Source organism: Eumetopias jubatus, unplaced genomic scaffold (genome assembly GCF_037043125.1).
Source record: "Eumetopias jubatus isolate StellerSeaLion01/CBP00866 unplaced genomic scaffold, mEumJub1_p1.0 scaffold_8, whole genome shotgun sequence".
Classification (NCBI taxonomy): domain Eukaryota; kingdom Metazoa; phylum Chordata; class Mammalia; order Carnivora; family Otariidae; genus Eumetopias; species Eumetopias jubatus.
Window position 1 is genome coordinate 23080316 of NW_028274814.1, and position 17672 is coordinate 23097987.

At 43.4% G+C, this 17672-nt stretch overlaps 1 protein-coding gene across 6 annotated transcripts in view; it reads right to left on the reverse strand.

Moving 5' to 3' along the window:
• Window positions 1–17672, reverse strand: part of OPTN (optineurin) — a 50829-nt gene that overhangs the window by 28857 nt on the left and 4300 nt on the right. For 4 of the 6 annotated variants that reach the window (XM_028114657.2, XM_028114656.2, XM_028114655.2 and 1 more), the window contains exons 2-6: window positions 14826–15002; window positions 14015–14217; window positions 9581–9769; window positions 7092–7165; window positions 5006–5140 (exon numbers count right to left, since the gene is read on the reverse strand). In XM_028114657.2, coding sequence (XP_027970458.1) covers window positions 5006–5140; window positions 7092–7165; window positions 9581–9769; window positions 14015–14217; window positions 14826–14991 — 767 coding nt within the window. In that variant the 5' untranslated portion in view covers window positions 14992–15002. The remainder of the gene's footprint in view (window positions 1–5005; window positions 5141–7091; window positions 7166–9580; window positions 9770–14014; window positions 14218–14825; window positions 15003–17672) is intronic. The other 2 variants (XM_028114660.2, XM_028114659.2) reach the window with 1 other exon arrangement.

The following is a 17672-nucleotide window of genomic DNA, read 5'->3' on the forward strand; positions in this document are numbered from 1 at the left end:
TGAGTACTCCCTGTGTGCGCCTAATAACGTAAACACCGAGCAGTTACCTAACTAAATTTCAGTAGAGCCAATTTCGGAGGTGGAGCAGGTAAGCTGGGTCCAGAAGCACGTGTGTGTGCAATGGGAGGGCAACAGAATGCATTCACAATAGGGGGACAACTTGGTAGCCATTTAAGCCTGGTGCATGGAGGGAGATATTAAAACGGTCACAACCATTGCAAACTGCCAAACCTGACTGGTGCAAAGGCACTACTTCGGGCTAAGCCAGATAAATGGGTTAAGAGCCAGCTGGTGCGGGGTTGATGGATGGGCCTTTTTCACGCCACTCATGTATGACCCAGGGTTCTGATCTACATTTGAATAATCGCTTGTCTTACTTTTCTAGGGCAAATTTTCATCTTGGACTGACTTTCCCTGCTACTTCTCGATTCTCTTGAGCCACACTTCCTACACACTTACCCCTCTTGTTGTCAGTTTAAATTTGTTTAGAAAACACAAATTACATGAAAAACAAGTCCTGGAAAACAATGAGAAAAAAAAGAGACAAACCTATGATCCCCCTTCCCCACAAATCTCCTAAAAGTTTTCAGAATAAATTTCACACTGTCAATGCCCCTGTTTGTCATGATTAATGAAAATAGCTGAAGACTCACTTGTTTGAGAAAGAGATATGTTAGGTCTTGGGATGTGTTTTCACTGTATCCTACACAGCATGTAAACCAAGCCACGCTATCCAGGTATTAGGGATTTTATTTCTTGGTTTCGGTTCTGCCATAGTGAGGGGGAAATCATCATCCTGATACCCACCCAGAGAACGAGTCTTGGCAACCACTGTTGACTTGCCAGTTGTTAAATACTGAGAGAAGGCTGGCTCACAGAGTGGAGATTTAATGCTATTGAGAAACGGACCCTTTGCAGGTGCTCAAGGTGGGAGACTAAACACAGCCATCTCAAAGGCACGCCTGACTTCCTAGTGCCATCCGAAGAGCTACAGCTGCAAGCAGAAGGCTGTAATTATTCTGAAAGCAGGAATCACGTATATCATCTGAATGATGAGGAGATACAATTAGCAAATTCCTAAGCGGACACCACTTTCATCATGAAAGCTAATCATGTTGTCTAAGTACGGATGAATTACTGGCTAAACTCGACTTCTGAGAACGGTGTACAGAACACAGGAGGGGTAAAGGTGCCTACAAAATATAAACACATGGTGATTATGCATGGCTAGTAAAGGTCTCCTTCAAAGAGTAACAACATCTTCCCTTTAAAAACCAGCTGTGGTAATTAAGGTGTAAAAAGAATGCTTTTATCTATCTATCCATGCATTGTTACTATGTTTTAGGATTTGTCTGAAAGATAGGACAAATATTTTTCTCCATTAGAATACATGGTGCTAGTCTCCTAGAAGTCAACCTTTGAAATTTTCTAAGGGACCACAGTAGGATATGGTGTGTAAACCCCTAGGATGCAGAGCCAGCACCTTTTGAAATGAGCTATGAAATAAGTCATTGGACCAATGCCGATGCGTCTTCCAGGTTAACCTCATCTGAATAAGTAACTTAGGTTTCATATTTGACAAAAAGCTCTTTCTGTAATTAAAAATTTAAACTGTTTCAGGGGCGCCTGGGCGGTGCAGTTGGTTACGCGTCCTACTCTTGGTTTCAGCTCAGGTCCTGATCTCAGGACTGTGAGATCGAGCCCCGCACTGGGCCCCCTGCTCAGGGTGGAGTCTGCTTGAGACTCTTCCTCTCACCCTCCCTTAGCCCCTCTCCCCCTTCCTCACTAAAATAAATCACTCTTTTTTTTTTTAATAAGATTTTATGTATTTATTTGACAGAGGGAGACGGCGAGAGAGGGAACACAAGCAGGGGGAGCGGGAGAGGGAGAAGCGGGCTTCCCACGGAGCAGGGAGCCCGATGCGGGGCTCGATCCCTGGACCCCGGGATCATGACCTGAGCCGAAGGCAGACGCTTAACGACTGAGCCACCCAGGTGCTCCTAAAGTGAATAAATCTTAAAATTTAAACTGCTTCAGTTAGAAAGTACTTCTCACAGTGCTATAATTTTAAGATTAATAAGCCAGTTACAGTGTCTGAGAGAATTAATTAGGTCATAGTATACTTATGATTAAATGTTGCAATTGCTGGAGCCCTAAAACTAATGCATAACCTCTCCCATTTCCTACATGGTTTAGAACTTTGCAGTTTTTTAAAGATTTTATTTATTTATTTGAGAGAGAGAATGAAAGAGAGAGAGAGCATGAGGGGGGGAGGGTCAGAGGGAGAAGCAGACTCCCCACTGAGCAGGGAGCCCGATGTGGGACTCGATCCCGGGACTCCAGGATCATGACCTGAGCCGAAGGCAGTTGCTCAACCAACTGAGCCACCCAGGTGCCCGTGGACTTTGCATTTCTAAAAAGTGCATTTGCACACAAATTCCTTGACTTCACAACTCTGTAATATAGGTGAATTTTACCCCAAAGTGTGTGTGTGTGTTTACACGTATACCATATTCTATGAGGCCAGTATTTCCCTTACACCAAAACCAGACAACGACATTGCAAGGAAAGAAAACTATGGGCTGATACCCCTTACGAATAAAGATGCAAAAAGTCCTTAACAAAATTTTAGTAATCTAAACTAGCACATATAGAAAGGATTACACATCATGACCAAGTGGGATTTACAAAGGTTGGTTTAACACTTGAAAATCAATGACTATAATACATCATATTAACAGAAGTTTAAAAAACCATTAATCAACCCCATAGACATGGAAAAAGCACTTCACAAAATCCCAAACCCTTCACGATAGAAAGTACAACAAACTAGAAATAGAAGGCAGCTTCTCAACCTGACAAAAGCATCTATGAAAACTTGCAGCTAACATCATACTTGATGGTAAAAGGCTGAAGGCTCTCCCCCCTAAGTAAAGCATGTCTGCTTTCTCCACTTGTACTTAACACTGTGCTAGAGATTCTAGCCAGGGAAATTGTGCAAGAAAAAGAAATACAAGGTACCCTTGTTGGTAAGGAAGAAGTAACACTATCCCTTTGCAGACGACATGATCTTGTATAAAGAAAATCCTAAGCAATCCACTAAAAAACTATTAGTGCTAATACATGAGTTCTAGCAAGGTTTCAGGCTACAAGATCAATGTACAATATACAAAAAAGTCAGGAGTATTTCCATACACTAGCAAAGAATACTCCAAACATGAAATTAAGAAAACAACTTCATATACAACAGTGCTAACAAATTTTGAAAAGTAGTTTAAGGCCTGTATATTAAAAATGACAAAACATCACTGAAATACATTGCAGATGACCTAACTAAATCTATGGGTTATCCTTCATGGATCAGAAGATTTAACATAGTTAAGAACAATATTAACTGAACTCCAGATTCAATGCAATCCCTAACAAAATCCCAGCTGGCTTTTTTTTTTTTTTCCAGAAGTTAACAAACTTATCCTAAGATTTGTACAGAAAAACAAGAAACCCAGGATAGCCAAAACAATCTTTCAAAGTTGGAGAACCCAGACTTTCTGATTTCAAAATTTACTACAAAACTGTACCAATCAAGACAGTGTAGCATTAGCAAAGGATAAACATATAGATCAAAGGAATAAAATTGAAGCTTTAGAAATTAATCTTTACATGCATGACCAACTGATTTACACCAAGGGTGCCAAGGCAGTTCACTGAGGGAAAGAATGGTCTTTTCAACAAATGGTGTTAGGATGACTGGATATCCACACACGGAAGAATGAAGTTGGACCCCAACCTCACACCATACATACATACGGACTCTAAATACATTTAGAGACCTAAATGTAAGGGCTAAAACTATAAGGCTTTTAGAAGAAAACACAGTGAATCATTGTGACCCTGGATGAGTCAACGGTTCATTAGATACAACACCAAAAGCACAAGCGACAAAAGAAAAATAAATAAAGTGGACTACCTCAAAATAAAATTTTGTGCTGTCCATGGTAGCGCCCAGGAGGTAAAGAGGTGATTCACGGAATGGGAGAACATATTTGCAAGTCATACACCTCATAGAGGATTTGCATCTGGAATATATACTGAACTCTTATAACTCAGTAAAAAAAAAAGGCAATCCAATTTTTTTTAAATGGGTAAAGGATTTCAACAGATATTTCTTCAAAGAAGATATACGAATGGTCAACATGAAAAGGTGCTCAACATTATCAGTCATTAGGAAAATCAAATCAAAATCACCATGAGACACCACTTTACACCCAGGAGGATGGCTATAATCACGAAGACAGACAACGGCAAGCGTGGAGGAGCGCGTGGGGAAACGGAGAACCCCCATACCTTGCTGGCAGAAATGTAAAACGGCGCAGCCACCGCAGAAAACGGTTTGGTAGTTCCTCAAACTATTAGACACACAGGGCCAATGACCCAGCAATCCCACTGCTGGGTATACACCGCCAGAGAGTTAAAAAAAAATATGTCCACCGAAAAAGTTGTGCAAGAAGGTTTACAGCAAACATTATTCACAATAGGCAAAAAGTGGGAACCAAAATGTTCACCAACTGATGAATACAAGTAAAATGCTGACTAGTCACACAACGGACTATTATTTGGCAACAAAAAGGAAGTGAAGGACTGGGATGTGCCACAACATGGATGAACTCTGAAAACATGACGCTACATAAAATTAGTCAACCACAAAGGGCCACATATTATATGGTCCCATTTATATGAAATGTCCAGAAGAGGCAAATCTGTGGAGACAGAGGACAGACTGCTGGGAGGGATGAGCAATCAGTGTTGACAGGTACTGGGTTTCTTATCTGGTGAAAACAATGTTCCGAAATTATAACGTGGTAATGGCTACAGGACTGTGAATATCCTAAACAGTACTGAAATGTATACCTTAAATGGATGGATTATCGGGTGTCTTGGTTTTATCTCAATAAAGCTGTTAAAAAAAAAAGCAATGAATGCATATTTCAAGTTACCAATTCCGTACCTTTCGTTGGCTTCCTTGAGTGCAGTTTCAAGCTTCTCTGCCTTCTGGCTTTCTTCCCTTAGACAAAGAAGGAGCTGGCTCACAGTTAATTTCTCAAATTCCAAATAATTCCTGGAGCTTTCTGTAGCTTTGTTCCTACATCAAGAACAGAATAAAGATTAAAAGGTTTTCATCAGGAAACACAAATGTCAAAGGGTCTACAAATGTAACTGGAACCAACATAAAGGAACTGCTTCCCAGAACACTCTCCAAATAATTCTCATTTATAGGCCAAACGCAGCTGGTCATGCGACCACCAGGCTCACACTCCTCCACGCTCTCCGGGGAGAGGGGAGGGGGCTCTCCGGTAGGCTCACCTTGCACTGTACGTGCTTCGTCCGAACAGCCAGTGTGCCCACAACATCAGACCCCAGGCCCCCGGGAACAGAGGTGGCCCTGGTTTCCAGTGCCCGGCCTTCCCAGAGAACTAGTCTCAAAGAGGACCAGTCATACAAAGTACACGAACACGCGTGCTGCCTGGCAACATGTGGACCGCCGGCCTTTCTTCAACTTGATATTCTCAAGTCAAGAGAAGAAAGCATTTTTTGTTTTTGATTTCAAATCATTACAGCAGAGAAATGTAGGCACTGTTGGTATGCGAAATATTTTCCTTGATTTTGAAATCTGATTATACCAAGAAGCGGTGGGATGGCAAACAAAACCAGGACCACCGGTACGGCAGCTACACTTCCCGGGTGACCACACTGATGCTCATGTTCAAGGTCACACGTCTCATCAACAGCCGGGATTAAATCCCAGTTCCTGACTCCGAGCTCTGCACCCACCCAGAAATCAATCTCTGACTCCTTAATATACCTTCAAACGAGGTAAGGAAGCTGTTATTAAAGCATTAACTGTGGCTCGGGGCGCCTGCCTGGCTCAGTCAGAAGAGTGTGTGTCTCTCCATCTCGGGGTCATGAGTTCGAGCCCCATGTCAGGTGTAGAGATTACTTAAAAATAAAATCTTAAAAAAAAACAACCACCAACCAACCTGTGGCTTAAAAGAGGAAGTGGTTTTAGCAGGTGGATATAAATGAGGAGAAAGTGGCTTGGAAATTTCAAACAGGGCTTTCTTCCTTCCCACCACTTCCAGAAAAGTCTTTCAATATTAATAAAAACAGTGGGGGGGGGAAAGCTGAGGAACTGCTAACTAAGCAAGGGTGCAACTTTCACTTATGCCAACTGCCCTGTTTGATGGAAGAATATTATCTAACACTCATTTTCTCCCTGATGCAAGGGCTTGGGAGCATAACTGGGAAAAAAGAAACTGCCCATTTTCATGTTTTATTAAGTACATTCGTCATGTTAGAGAAAAAAAGGTATTTAAAGCCTATGACAGAAGAGATTCCTAGAGAAATTTTCCGGTAACGATCTCTTTCAAATAGACTGACCCAGCAGTAACCTGCGTACAGGGTTCTGGGTGAGAGTCTCGAATGCCCAGCTCCTCTGCCATCTCTTCCGCCACGCCCCCTGTCCCCCTGCCCCACAAACCGCCATTTAAGATGTCTGCTTCCTAATGTCTACTTGGAACAGGTCAACTTGAGACTCCACCGGTAAGACTTCTGGTCCCTGGGTAAGACAGTGACTCAGAGCACTCCCAGTCCTCACTAGAGGAGATTACTCAGGATCAGTCACCTGGGCTTATCCTTGGGAATGAGCAGGGAAGACAAAATGATAACATCCCACTTATCGGGCCGGACAGCCCGGGCCAGGTCAAACTCTACCGGTAAACAAATTAGCAAGCCTGAGTCTTTTGATTAGGAACCAGTTTGTCTTCACTTCTCATCTTATGGGAGACGAGACACCTCTAAACAGAGTGGGGAGGGTTGAGTTTGCCTACAGAGGCGCCACATGCTGTTTTTATTCTCTGCTAGCCTGGGCTACAACACTAAATCCCATTCAAACCGGACATTCTCAAAAGGTTCTGGCTTAAGTTAATAAGAATTGACTTTTGCAGCACAGGATGTTTGACCTCCCCGCAGCGAGCTGCAAGTGACAAGACTGCCCGGGGGGTGTCCCCCGCCAGCCCTAGCCCGTCTTCACATACGTGTCAATGGAATCAATTCTTGCGGGCCCAGGACTCGTCCTGATTTCTCTCACCGCCACATCTGCTTCTCCTTCCTGTAAAGGCAGAAATGAAAGGGCTTTACCATGATAATGTCCGCAAGACAAATTCTTTATCAAAAGAGAAAAAGGGGCGCCTGAGTGGCTCAGTCGTTGAGTGTCTGCCTTCAGCTCAGTTCATGGTCCCAGGGTCCTGGGATCAAGCCCCGCATCAGGTTCCTGCTCAGCGGGGAGTCTGCTTCTCCCTCTCCCACGCCCCCCGCGTGTGTTCCCTCTCTTGCTGTGTCTCTCTCTGTCAAATAAATAAATAAAATCTTTAAAAAAGAGAGAGAGAAAAAGGCAGTTAAGATCGAGAATCTGGATGACCTGCAACCCAAGGAAGCTACTGACATTTAAATGTGAGATGTTTCAATGAGGTCACTGAAATGGAATGGGAATTTAGCCTTCCCTCACCCTGCGTACCCTGTCAGGATTATAAATATCTAGGCCAAGGCGTGAAGATTGGTCTCTCATCAGCCAACCTGACCCCGAACACATGAAAACTTATCTCCTCCTTCTCCTTGGCAGCTCACTCCCTTCTCTCCCAAGTTAAGGTCACATGGAGCTAATGACACCTCCACACACCTTCCCTGCACAGGCCTTTAAAATGCAAAACGTCAGAACTTGCTGAAGCAATGTTGAAAAAGAGGCTGCTTTCTGTAGAGCTCACAAAGCACAAAGTTGGCTCCTAGCAGAAATTTGTACACATCATGGGCCATTTAAGGGAACAAGAAGTCCAAAACCAGTTAAATGATATGAAAGACATTAATATTCCAATGAGCTAGCGGGAAAATCTTCCAAAAACGCATGGACAAAGATGGTTCTAGATAATTCTGATGATGTACATTTTTCCTAAATCTTGGGCAGTGTTTTCCAGTTCACAGAAGCAAGGCAAGAAAAGCATGTTTACACTAAAAATAACTGTCACTCACTGGATCAGTGAAGGAGCGGATTATGTTAACCATTCGCCCCAAAGGAAGAAGCCTCTTTTGGAAACTTCTCATACGCTCCTTGGCCTTCCTGAATTTTGCCAGGTATTTGCAGAAGGTGAAAGCTGTTTGATCAAACCTGCGTTTCATGATCTTTGGTCATCTGCAGAAAGGGTACTCTGGCAAATTGTGCTTTCCATTTGGTATTTTAATTCTCCTGATTTCGGCTGGCTATGAATGCACCCAAAGATTTATTAGGGAGGATGGATGGCAAAGTTATTACTTTGCCATTTCCCCATCCTACTACTCTCTTCAGTGCGGCAAACGTACTGAAAAGTCACACGCAAATAATTCCAACATGCCCAGGAGTTCAGCTTTTTACAAGCTCCCCACGCATTGTCTATAAGGTCCATTTTCCTCTCTCAGAAACACTATCTCTTTTCCTGTGTCAGATGTACGGTCTGACAAAGCTAAAATGCCAGTGTGTATCACAGAGGATCTTATCCTTGTGTGTTTTTCTCCCTCACTATTCAGTGTCTTTTAGCAGCGACGAAGGAGAGGTCCCTCTGGGCTCATCTACCTGCCCTGCTCTTGAGCAGGACCGCCCACACACCCAGATATGGCCCCAACAGATGCTCCTCATGTGCTCAGGAACGGGCTGGCACACGCTCCTTCACTGAGCTCACTTCATTTTCAGTTCCACATAAACGTGTCAGACACCGGGGGCTTCACACTCAGCTCCTGGAGGTGCCCAGGCAGCTGCTGTTAGACGTGGGGGCAAAGCCAAGGTCAACCCTCAACCACAACCCCAGCGTCTCTGCCCTTTCTTTTCTTCACTGCCCAACCAAGGTTCCTTGTAAGGCTTGTCTGAAAAGAGGGTTCTATTATTAAAAAGTGTTTTAAAGCCATCAGTTTACCTCATCTGCTCATGAGTCTGCTCACCTAAGTGCAGTGCTGGACACAGCTAAGGACCTGGTCTGAAAAAGTTTATGTTTCCGTTTTGGTTTTTTAGATCACAAAATGTCTGTTTTGTCAGTACCTATGGGAAGGGGGGGAAAAAAAACCCTATCTCTTTTGTCATAAAAGGTAATCAATAGTCTTCCATTTCAGCCATGACAACCCTCATGAGTATTATACATATATACATATAAATTTTTTTTTTTTTTTTTTTTTGAGAGCGAGACAGAGAGAAGAGCGCGTGTGCGAGCAGGGGTAGGAGCAGAGGGAGAGAGAGAATCCCAAGCAGGCTCCATGCTCCAAGCAGGATCTCACGACCCTGAGATCGTGACCTGAGCTGAAATCAAGAGTCAGACACTCAAGCGCCCCTAGGATCACGTCATACTTAAAAACAAGAGCCAATTTATCTTGATGATATTGATGCTGAAACTCCCCTCCCCCCCCACCCCCCAGTTTGGCTTCCGTGTGTTGAAAAGACGTGGTAATCTAGGTGTCTAGGTGAGGTTTTGTAATTTGCTTAAAACTAAATCAAAACCAGGACACTCACAGCTATCCTGATTTCAACAAAGGAGTCTTCAGAGGGGCCGCCTGAGTTCAGCTTGAGCTGGAGTTCTGACACAATCCCCAGCAGATCTGCCTTTTCAGCTTGGAGATAGGCCACCTGGGTCTTCAGCTGTTCCAGTTCCTGGTCTGCTTCTGCCCTGGGGACTTTGGGGTCCCCAGTGGGGTCCTGGAACTGACGAGAAACAAGGTGAATCAGTGAGCCAAACTAACACCTGGTCATCAAACCCAAGTGTCCCCACACCCACGCAAGGCAGCTACGCTTTATGGTAGAAAAATCTAGGTTTCTCTTGGAGATATATTTTGATGTACCACTTCAAATGGAAGATTTTACATTATTTTATTATATTCAAACCATAGAAACTTAAAATAACCTCATGACAAGAAAGAAAGGCTTCCTCAGCACATGGGATAATCTGATATGAATATAACCAATCAGACTTTGACAGTGGTAGACTGGTAAACTGTCATCCAAAACCTCAGAAAATAGGGACAAAAAGCTCGCCTTTTTTTTCCCCTCCCACAAAGGCAGACGTACCCTTACTCTCCCCATAACTTGTCATGTACTATCTGAAGCCAAAGCACCAAGACATTTCATTACTTGATATGTGAATGGCAAAGGACAATGGAAAGTCCAAAATTCTCTCAGGCATGCAGGCTGGTGGCTGTTAAAATCTATGTTGGTCTTTTTAGGTTTGCTAAAAGTAAGCCCAGGGAGAAATAAGAAAACTGAAAATTCAGAGGCTGCTACTAAAGGTAAAAAAAATTAAATTTCAGCCTATATAAACACGAAGAATAAATATTCCTATTTCACTAATACCAAGTACGTGTTGCGTTCCTCTTGTTACAATTACCGCACATGACAAAGTTGTAGGAGAAAGGACCTGTTAAGATGCGGTGTTTTCATTTGGGAGCAGAGAAAATAGATTCCAGTCCACACCCTGCTAATCCCTGGTTACGATGCCCTGAGCAGATTTCGCTTAACGTCTTGGCCTCGGTTTTCTCAGGTTAGAAAGGGAAATGTGGTCCCTCGTGGTCTCTGTGGTGCCTTCCAGCCATGACCTACGAGGCCTCTTCGATTTCCTCCTCAGGAAAACTTCATTGCTTTTACGGGCCTGGTGCCACCAGAAATATATACTTGAGATTTTCAGAGAATTACAACACAATTCCCTCTCTCTCTCTCTCTCTCTCTCTCTCACACACACACACACACACACACAAACATGCACACATGCACACCCATCTCTGTGATAGATTTCCTAAGGAACCAGAAACAGACCCAAAGGCTGTTAGTAGAACCAAAAAGCATCGGAAAGGACACGCATAAACTAGCTTGTCCATCACGAAATATTAAAACCTGGAGGGAAAGGTATTAACATGCAGCATGGGAGTGTCTCTCACACCAGTGAGATCATGCTCTTCCTTCACTTGGGAGCGTTCCCTTGCCAGAAAACGACCACAGGCCTGAGAGAAAAGAACTCATTGTGAAGCTGAGGACTTAGGTGTGTAGGGAAAGGTTATCAGCCTGGGCATCCTCTCTTGGTGATGACTCATCCCAAAGAAACGTAACTGTGAAAGGGGTGGAAACAGTGAAAGGAGAGGCACTGCTTAGCCTGGAACTAGGAAGCAAGCAGGTAAGGGCAAGGCCACGCTCTATCAGGAATCTTCACATTTTCCTGCTGGACCCCTCTGAGGACATTTTATAGAATTGCTGTTTTTGTTGTTTTTTTTTTTTTTAAGAGAGAGTGAGCATGTTAGGGGGGACGGGGAGGGGCAGAGGGAGGGAGAGAATCCTAAGTAGGCTCCACACCCACTGCAGAGCCGATGTGGGGCTCGATCTCACGACCTCGAGATCATGACCTGAGCGGAAATCAAGAGTCAGACGCCCAACTGACTGACCACTCGGGCACCCCAGAACGGATTTTTAAAACCACCTTGGCGTAAGAGTAGGAAACAGAGTTTTAAGCAAGTGTCTGAGGATGAGGGATATAAGGCCACGATCCTAGAATCTCAGACTTGTCAGGTTAATTTTCTCTTTTGCAAGGGTGAGGATCTCTTCACTATCCTTGGGAAATTCCGAATCGACTTATTTGGCCATAAAACACCTCACAAGATAACGTTTTAAATATCTCTTCATTTTACTACCGACTCTTTCCATTCGCTTCCTGGACTAGAACTCACACGTTTTATTTATGATCAAGCTCAACTCCGTGATTTGTTACTGTCTTTCATCCCTTTCAAGGGCCCGCCATTGACCGTCATGCAACACAACGGCTCTCCTTGTGTACTTGTATGTCTCCATCTTGCTGTCCCGGAAATCCACCCAGACTACCATGCATTTTATAATCCTAGAAGAAACATCCAGCTAATGATCTCTGCCTAGCAATCTGTACCATTAAAAGTTAAAAAGTTCTCTCTACAGATAATAATGTATAATTCTGTGAAATTGGACAGAGCCATGAATGCCTCAGCCTCACCCCGAAGATCAGAAGGCAGATCTCCAAAAGAAATTCCCTACTCTCTTTCGCTGTGTGGCACAGAACACATGAGAGGCCCTGCTGGCTGGAGGGATCCCCTGGAGAGACTGCAGCAAGGATGGGTCAGCAAGACTGAGGAAAGTCCGAAGCTGTGAGAGCTTCAAGTCAGGAAGATGACAGCCTAAGTTTTACAAATCACCTCAACCGGTCCACAGAATAAAAATGAAAGAAGAGGCAGGGAGGCAATAGGGAGGCCTGGGAGGCACATTTTTGGGGGAGAAAGCTGATGACCAAGGGTTTTAAAGAGCCATAAATGTCTCTTTGTCCCACTACCCACGTCCTCTGTCCCAAGGACTCTCTTCTGAGTCCGGCTTATAGCCTGTTTCTGCGTTGAAAGAAGCTGCCCAGAACTCCAACTTCTGTTCTCAATTTCTTCTAATACTTTTTAGGAAAACGTATACATAGACTATTTCAAGCAGACAAACTGCTTCTGGAAGCTTCTTTCTAGGCTTCAATGTGATAGGCCCCAACAGGCTGATGCCAACTGTCAGCTCACATCCCAAAAGCCATAGGAGGAAGACAGCGTGAGATATTTTCTGGGGCACCTGAGTGGCCCAGTCTGTTAAGCACCTGACTTCGGCTCTGGTCATGATCTTGGGGTTCTGGGATCGAGCCCCATGTTGGGCTCTATGCTCAGCGGGGAGTCTGCTTATCCCTCTGCCCCTCCCCCCAGCTTGTACACTCTCTCTCTCTCAGATAAATAAAATCTTTAAAAAAAAAAAAAAGACATTTTCTTACAGAGAGTAGAAACTTATTCATATATCCTAGGTGATAATTTCTTCAGAGTATTCTACCTTGCAAATATTTAGATACTGAGAGATTTCCCTCAAAGAAGTGACTTAATGTTCTTTGAACTGTAAGACAAATTGAAGCATCAGATGTGATAAATCTAATCAACAATAAATTATTTCCCACACAAATATAAGTTTATTAAAGCAGAATGTTCACGCTGTCCCATGAGCAGGGATTGATGAGTAAAGCACTGACATAAACCACAATACAGTTCTCTAAACAACTTTTCATTCTTTAGGTTATTCCATATCGTCCCCTTTTTGTTATTTTCTTTCCCTTATCTTTCTTTCTTTGCATACTTTACCCAAGAAATCAGAGACAGCAGGGTTCAAGGTATCTATCTCAAGAAGCATCTCTGATGTCTGGGATTCTATCCTCCCTGAATCGAACCAGTGCTCCACCCTTCACGGGGCTGCTAAGTTCCAGGTTGGGAAGACAATGAACAGCAGATGTCCATCTTAACGAACAATATCCAGTGAGCCTCAGAATATGGACGGATGCTTCAAATGTGTTTTGATACATATTTTCTCACTAACATCTTTGGCACCCACTCTTGGCCATGAGCACATTTCTCAGGTTCTTTGGGTCAATGAAAATGTGGCAACTTGACAGCCTCCTATCACAACATGACATGTATTGTGCCATTTTTCAAAAGTAGATATAAAATGTAAAGTGAGGTAGTTCTATTTTAGACTTAGGAAAAGACTACTGATCAGTAAGTAAAACTTTGGAGTAATAGATTTTTTAATGTAATTTTATATCAAAGACATAAACTAAAAACTAACACTTGGATGGTTCTAGGCAGAGGTTCTGCTGCACCATCTATAATACAAAATACTGATTTATAACTGCAACCTTCTTTTTGACTATAATCAATATGGTCCAAACTGTACAAATTTCCTTCCCCCAACAGAGACTGTACATGACCCTTGAAATTGCAACCAATCTCCTCAGCAAGAACAGTTCTTCCTAGATGATGCAAAATACTCATCTAGCCAGAACCGTGAAAGGTTTTGACCTAGAAGTCTAGACAAGGAAGAGTCCACTCTAAACATTAATAAAGTAAAATCACAGCTTATCAGTCTGCTCACCTCAAGGGACTTTTCTGTTTTCCCTTTTAGTTTTTCAAGTTCTTCCTTCAATTTTTCATTTTCATGACTCAAAGCCATGAGGCGCTCCTTGGCTTCTTTGCTCTGTATCTCAAAAAAAAGGCGTTCTTCCTTCTGTTTCTCTGTCCAGGCTGAAAGCTCTTCAAATCGCCCTTTCATCGCCTGATTATTTAGCTTCATGGCTTCTGTACGGGGTTCAGAGTGAGAGTGTCACACATCAGACTCGATCTGATGAATCCAACCTCCAAGACCACCCTCACCACGTGGCTCCAAACCCAAAGAAGCCATGCTTGGCCTGGGTCCCAGGGTTGGCAGGAAATGTAGCAAGGTGAGTGGTTTTTGCTTCCAGACAGGACTCGGGGGCCTAATGTCATTTCTAGTCCTCCAAAGACTCCAGAAAATAAAACTAGTTTGGGTCCCTCCACTAAGGCACACAAGCTAGAGGACTAATTCAAACACCGGTCCTGCCAGAAGCCATGGCCTGAGACCCCAGGATGCTTTCTGTGAGCAAGGTCATATTGAGGACTAACTCCGTAATTCTTCCTGTTTCTTTCTAAAGGGACCACATGTCATTATGCCATTTCCCTGGGGTACGTAAGTACCTTTTATTCTTACCTGTGTCCCCAAAGTAAACAATGGAAACAATGTTAGCCTCACCAAAAGCTAAACTCTGTGCTCTTTCTCCTGCTAGTGAAACAGAGAGAAGGGAATGCCAACAAGCCTTTTGACAAAGAGATGCCATTCATGAAGGCCCAGCGTGAATGAAGAAATATGGCGGCCAGGGGCTGCTCACCTTTGAGCTGATGGTTCTCAATCAAGAGCTCCTTCATCTGCTGCAGCAGCTCCTCTGGAGTGAATGTGTCCAGGTTTGGGTGAGCCAGGTTGGGGGGTCCATTTCCTGTGGTTTCACTGGGGCTGTCCCCCTTTTCAGTCAGGCAGCTAAGCGGTTGGTGGGACATGGCAGCAGGACCTAGGGAAACATCACAAACTGAAGAGAGAGAGGTCTTCCCGCTGCGATGGGTCCCCATGAGTCCCACAAATCCATGGGCAACTGCTAGTGAGTATTCCAAAAGTTGCCTCCTTCCTCTCCAATTCTATTTTGGACATTTTTGGTTCTTCCCTTTAAACAAAAAAGGTATATGCTAGCTTCAGCGTGTATGTGTGTGCGCGTGCGTCTGTGTATGTGGGTGCGGTGAGGACCTGCAGGACGGAAGAGGAAGAGAAGAGCATGAGATCATGAGAATCGGGAATCCTAACAGGAATTCCAAGTTCCCAAAAATATATTTGTAGACATGGGTAAAGTATCATTAAATTGGTTTTCCTATGCAAATCTTTCAAGCTCAAATCTTTTTGTTTTGGGTGAATTGCACAAAAAGCTGTTAAAAAAAATCTCCATATTTTATCTCTTGAATTTTTGGCTACGAGGAAAGGGAGAACGAACATATTTTGGACGCTTACTATGTGCTGAATCACTGCACCAGAATGTCAGTTTCTAATCCTCGCTAAAACCCAAATGGATGGCTACTTTACAGGAGACGGAGCTGAGTTCGCAGCAGTGCTACAGCTTGGCCAAGGTCACTTCATAAGAGGTGCAACCGAGTATTAACAACACCAAAACCCAGCCCTGTAATACAATAAAGATGCTACTGAATATTTAGGCTTCAATATCCAATAATTCTGTAAGGCATCCTAAAAAGACTAAGAGATCTTGCTCACTTCTTGCATATTCTGAGAATATTTTAAGCAGACCACCACTTTATTTTGTAAGGGGTCAATGTGGACATAAATAAGATAGACAAGTGTACCCCAAATCCATCTATATATGCCCTACCACCTGGGCAAACATAGGACTCTCTTGTAACAACTGGCAACATGCTACAGGCAAACATTTTCTTTTTTGCACTTCGTGAAGATGATGACAAGCCTTGTCATGGAAGATGAAGAAGGATAAGTGCACTCTCTCTGATACATCACCGTATCATTAACACCTCGGAGTGCTCTTGGTGACCATATATTAAAATGCGACCAAACACACAGGGTGTGGTGCAGTGCTTCTTCCCCACCCCCAACTGGAAGCAAAGCTTGGGGGTTCTGTGGAGGTGCCCTGGACCCAGGAGCCTGGTGACCTGCTTTTGGTCTCAAGGAACCTGTAGGCCACGAGAGATAGTACCACGACAGGACAGCAGGCTCCGGCTTCTCCCCTGAGCAGCCACCTTAAGGAGAGGCAGTCTCATGGAACGCTTTAATGAGGATGGCAATTTATGAAGTGAAAAACACTGACGAGGCATACCACCCAACTGGGAGCCTTTGGAAGGTATCTACGTTTTACATATCCTAATGCATTTAGAAAAGAGGTATAATGCTCTTAGTATTCAGTGACTAGAAGAGACTGCTTTTGCTTTCCCCAATAAAATAATCTGGATAAAATAATTTAGACAAGAACAATTTGGAGAAATCCAGTTTCTGGTTTTCCATAACATTCATTTTCACACAGTATGATGTTGGAGTTAACATTTCCTAAACATGGGTTTTTACCAAATAACAGGAATACTAAAGAGACCCAAAGATAAAATCCTTGCAACGTGCCCCAAAGTTTATAGCAGCAATGTCCACAATAACCAAAACATGGAAAGAGCCCAGATGTCCATCGACAGATGAATAGATAAAGAAGATGTGGTTTATATGCGATGGAATATTACTCAGCCATAAAAAAAAGAGAAATCTTGCCATTTGCAATGACGTGGATAGAACTAGAGGGTATTAAGCTAAGCGAAACAAATCAGTCACAGAAAGACAAATACCACATGATTTCACTCATACGTGGAATTTCAGAAACAAAACAGATGAACACAGGGGAAGGGAAGAAAAAATAAAATAAAAACAGAGAGGGAGGCAAACCATAAGAGACTCTTAACTCTAGGGAACAAACTGAGGGTTGCTGGAGGGGAGGTGGGTGGGGGGATGGGGTAACTGGGTGATGGGCTTGAAGGAGGGCACTTGATAGAATGAGCACTGGGTGTTCTTTTTTAAAAATTTTATTTATCTGAGATGGAGCACAAGTGGAGGGGCAGAGGGAAAAGGAGAAGCAGGCTCCCCGCTGAGCAGGGAGCCCGACGTGGGGCTTGATCCCCGGACCCTGAGATCATGACCTGAGCCGAAGGCAGACGCTTAACGACTGAGCCACCCAGGCGCCCCAGCACTGGGTGTTCTATGCAACTGATGAATCACTAAATTCTATCCCTGAAACTAATAATACACTATATGTTAACTAAATTAAATTTAAATAAAAAATTTTAAAAATCCTCGCAATATGTATCATTTACTTGTCAACGTTCAATCTGCTGAGGCATTCAGTGATTATAATAGACTTTGCAAAAGTAAATGGAAACATTCAACAGATGTTTTTTTAAAAAAGTTCCTAAGCCGTTCTCTAGAGATGTGCTTAGTTTCATTTTATTATGTACACATTTCTCCTTAGTGGTTTTTCCAAGAGAGAGGAAAGGGGAGAGAAGAGGAAAGCGCAGGGGAGGGCAGGCAAGGAGAAGGGAGGGGAGGGGAGAAAAGAAAGATTTTCTCTTGAAAATTATTCAGGTATTTTTCCTCTTCAACTTTCCTTCACACCCCCTTTAGACACAGCCAC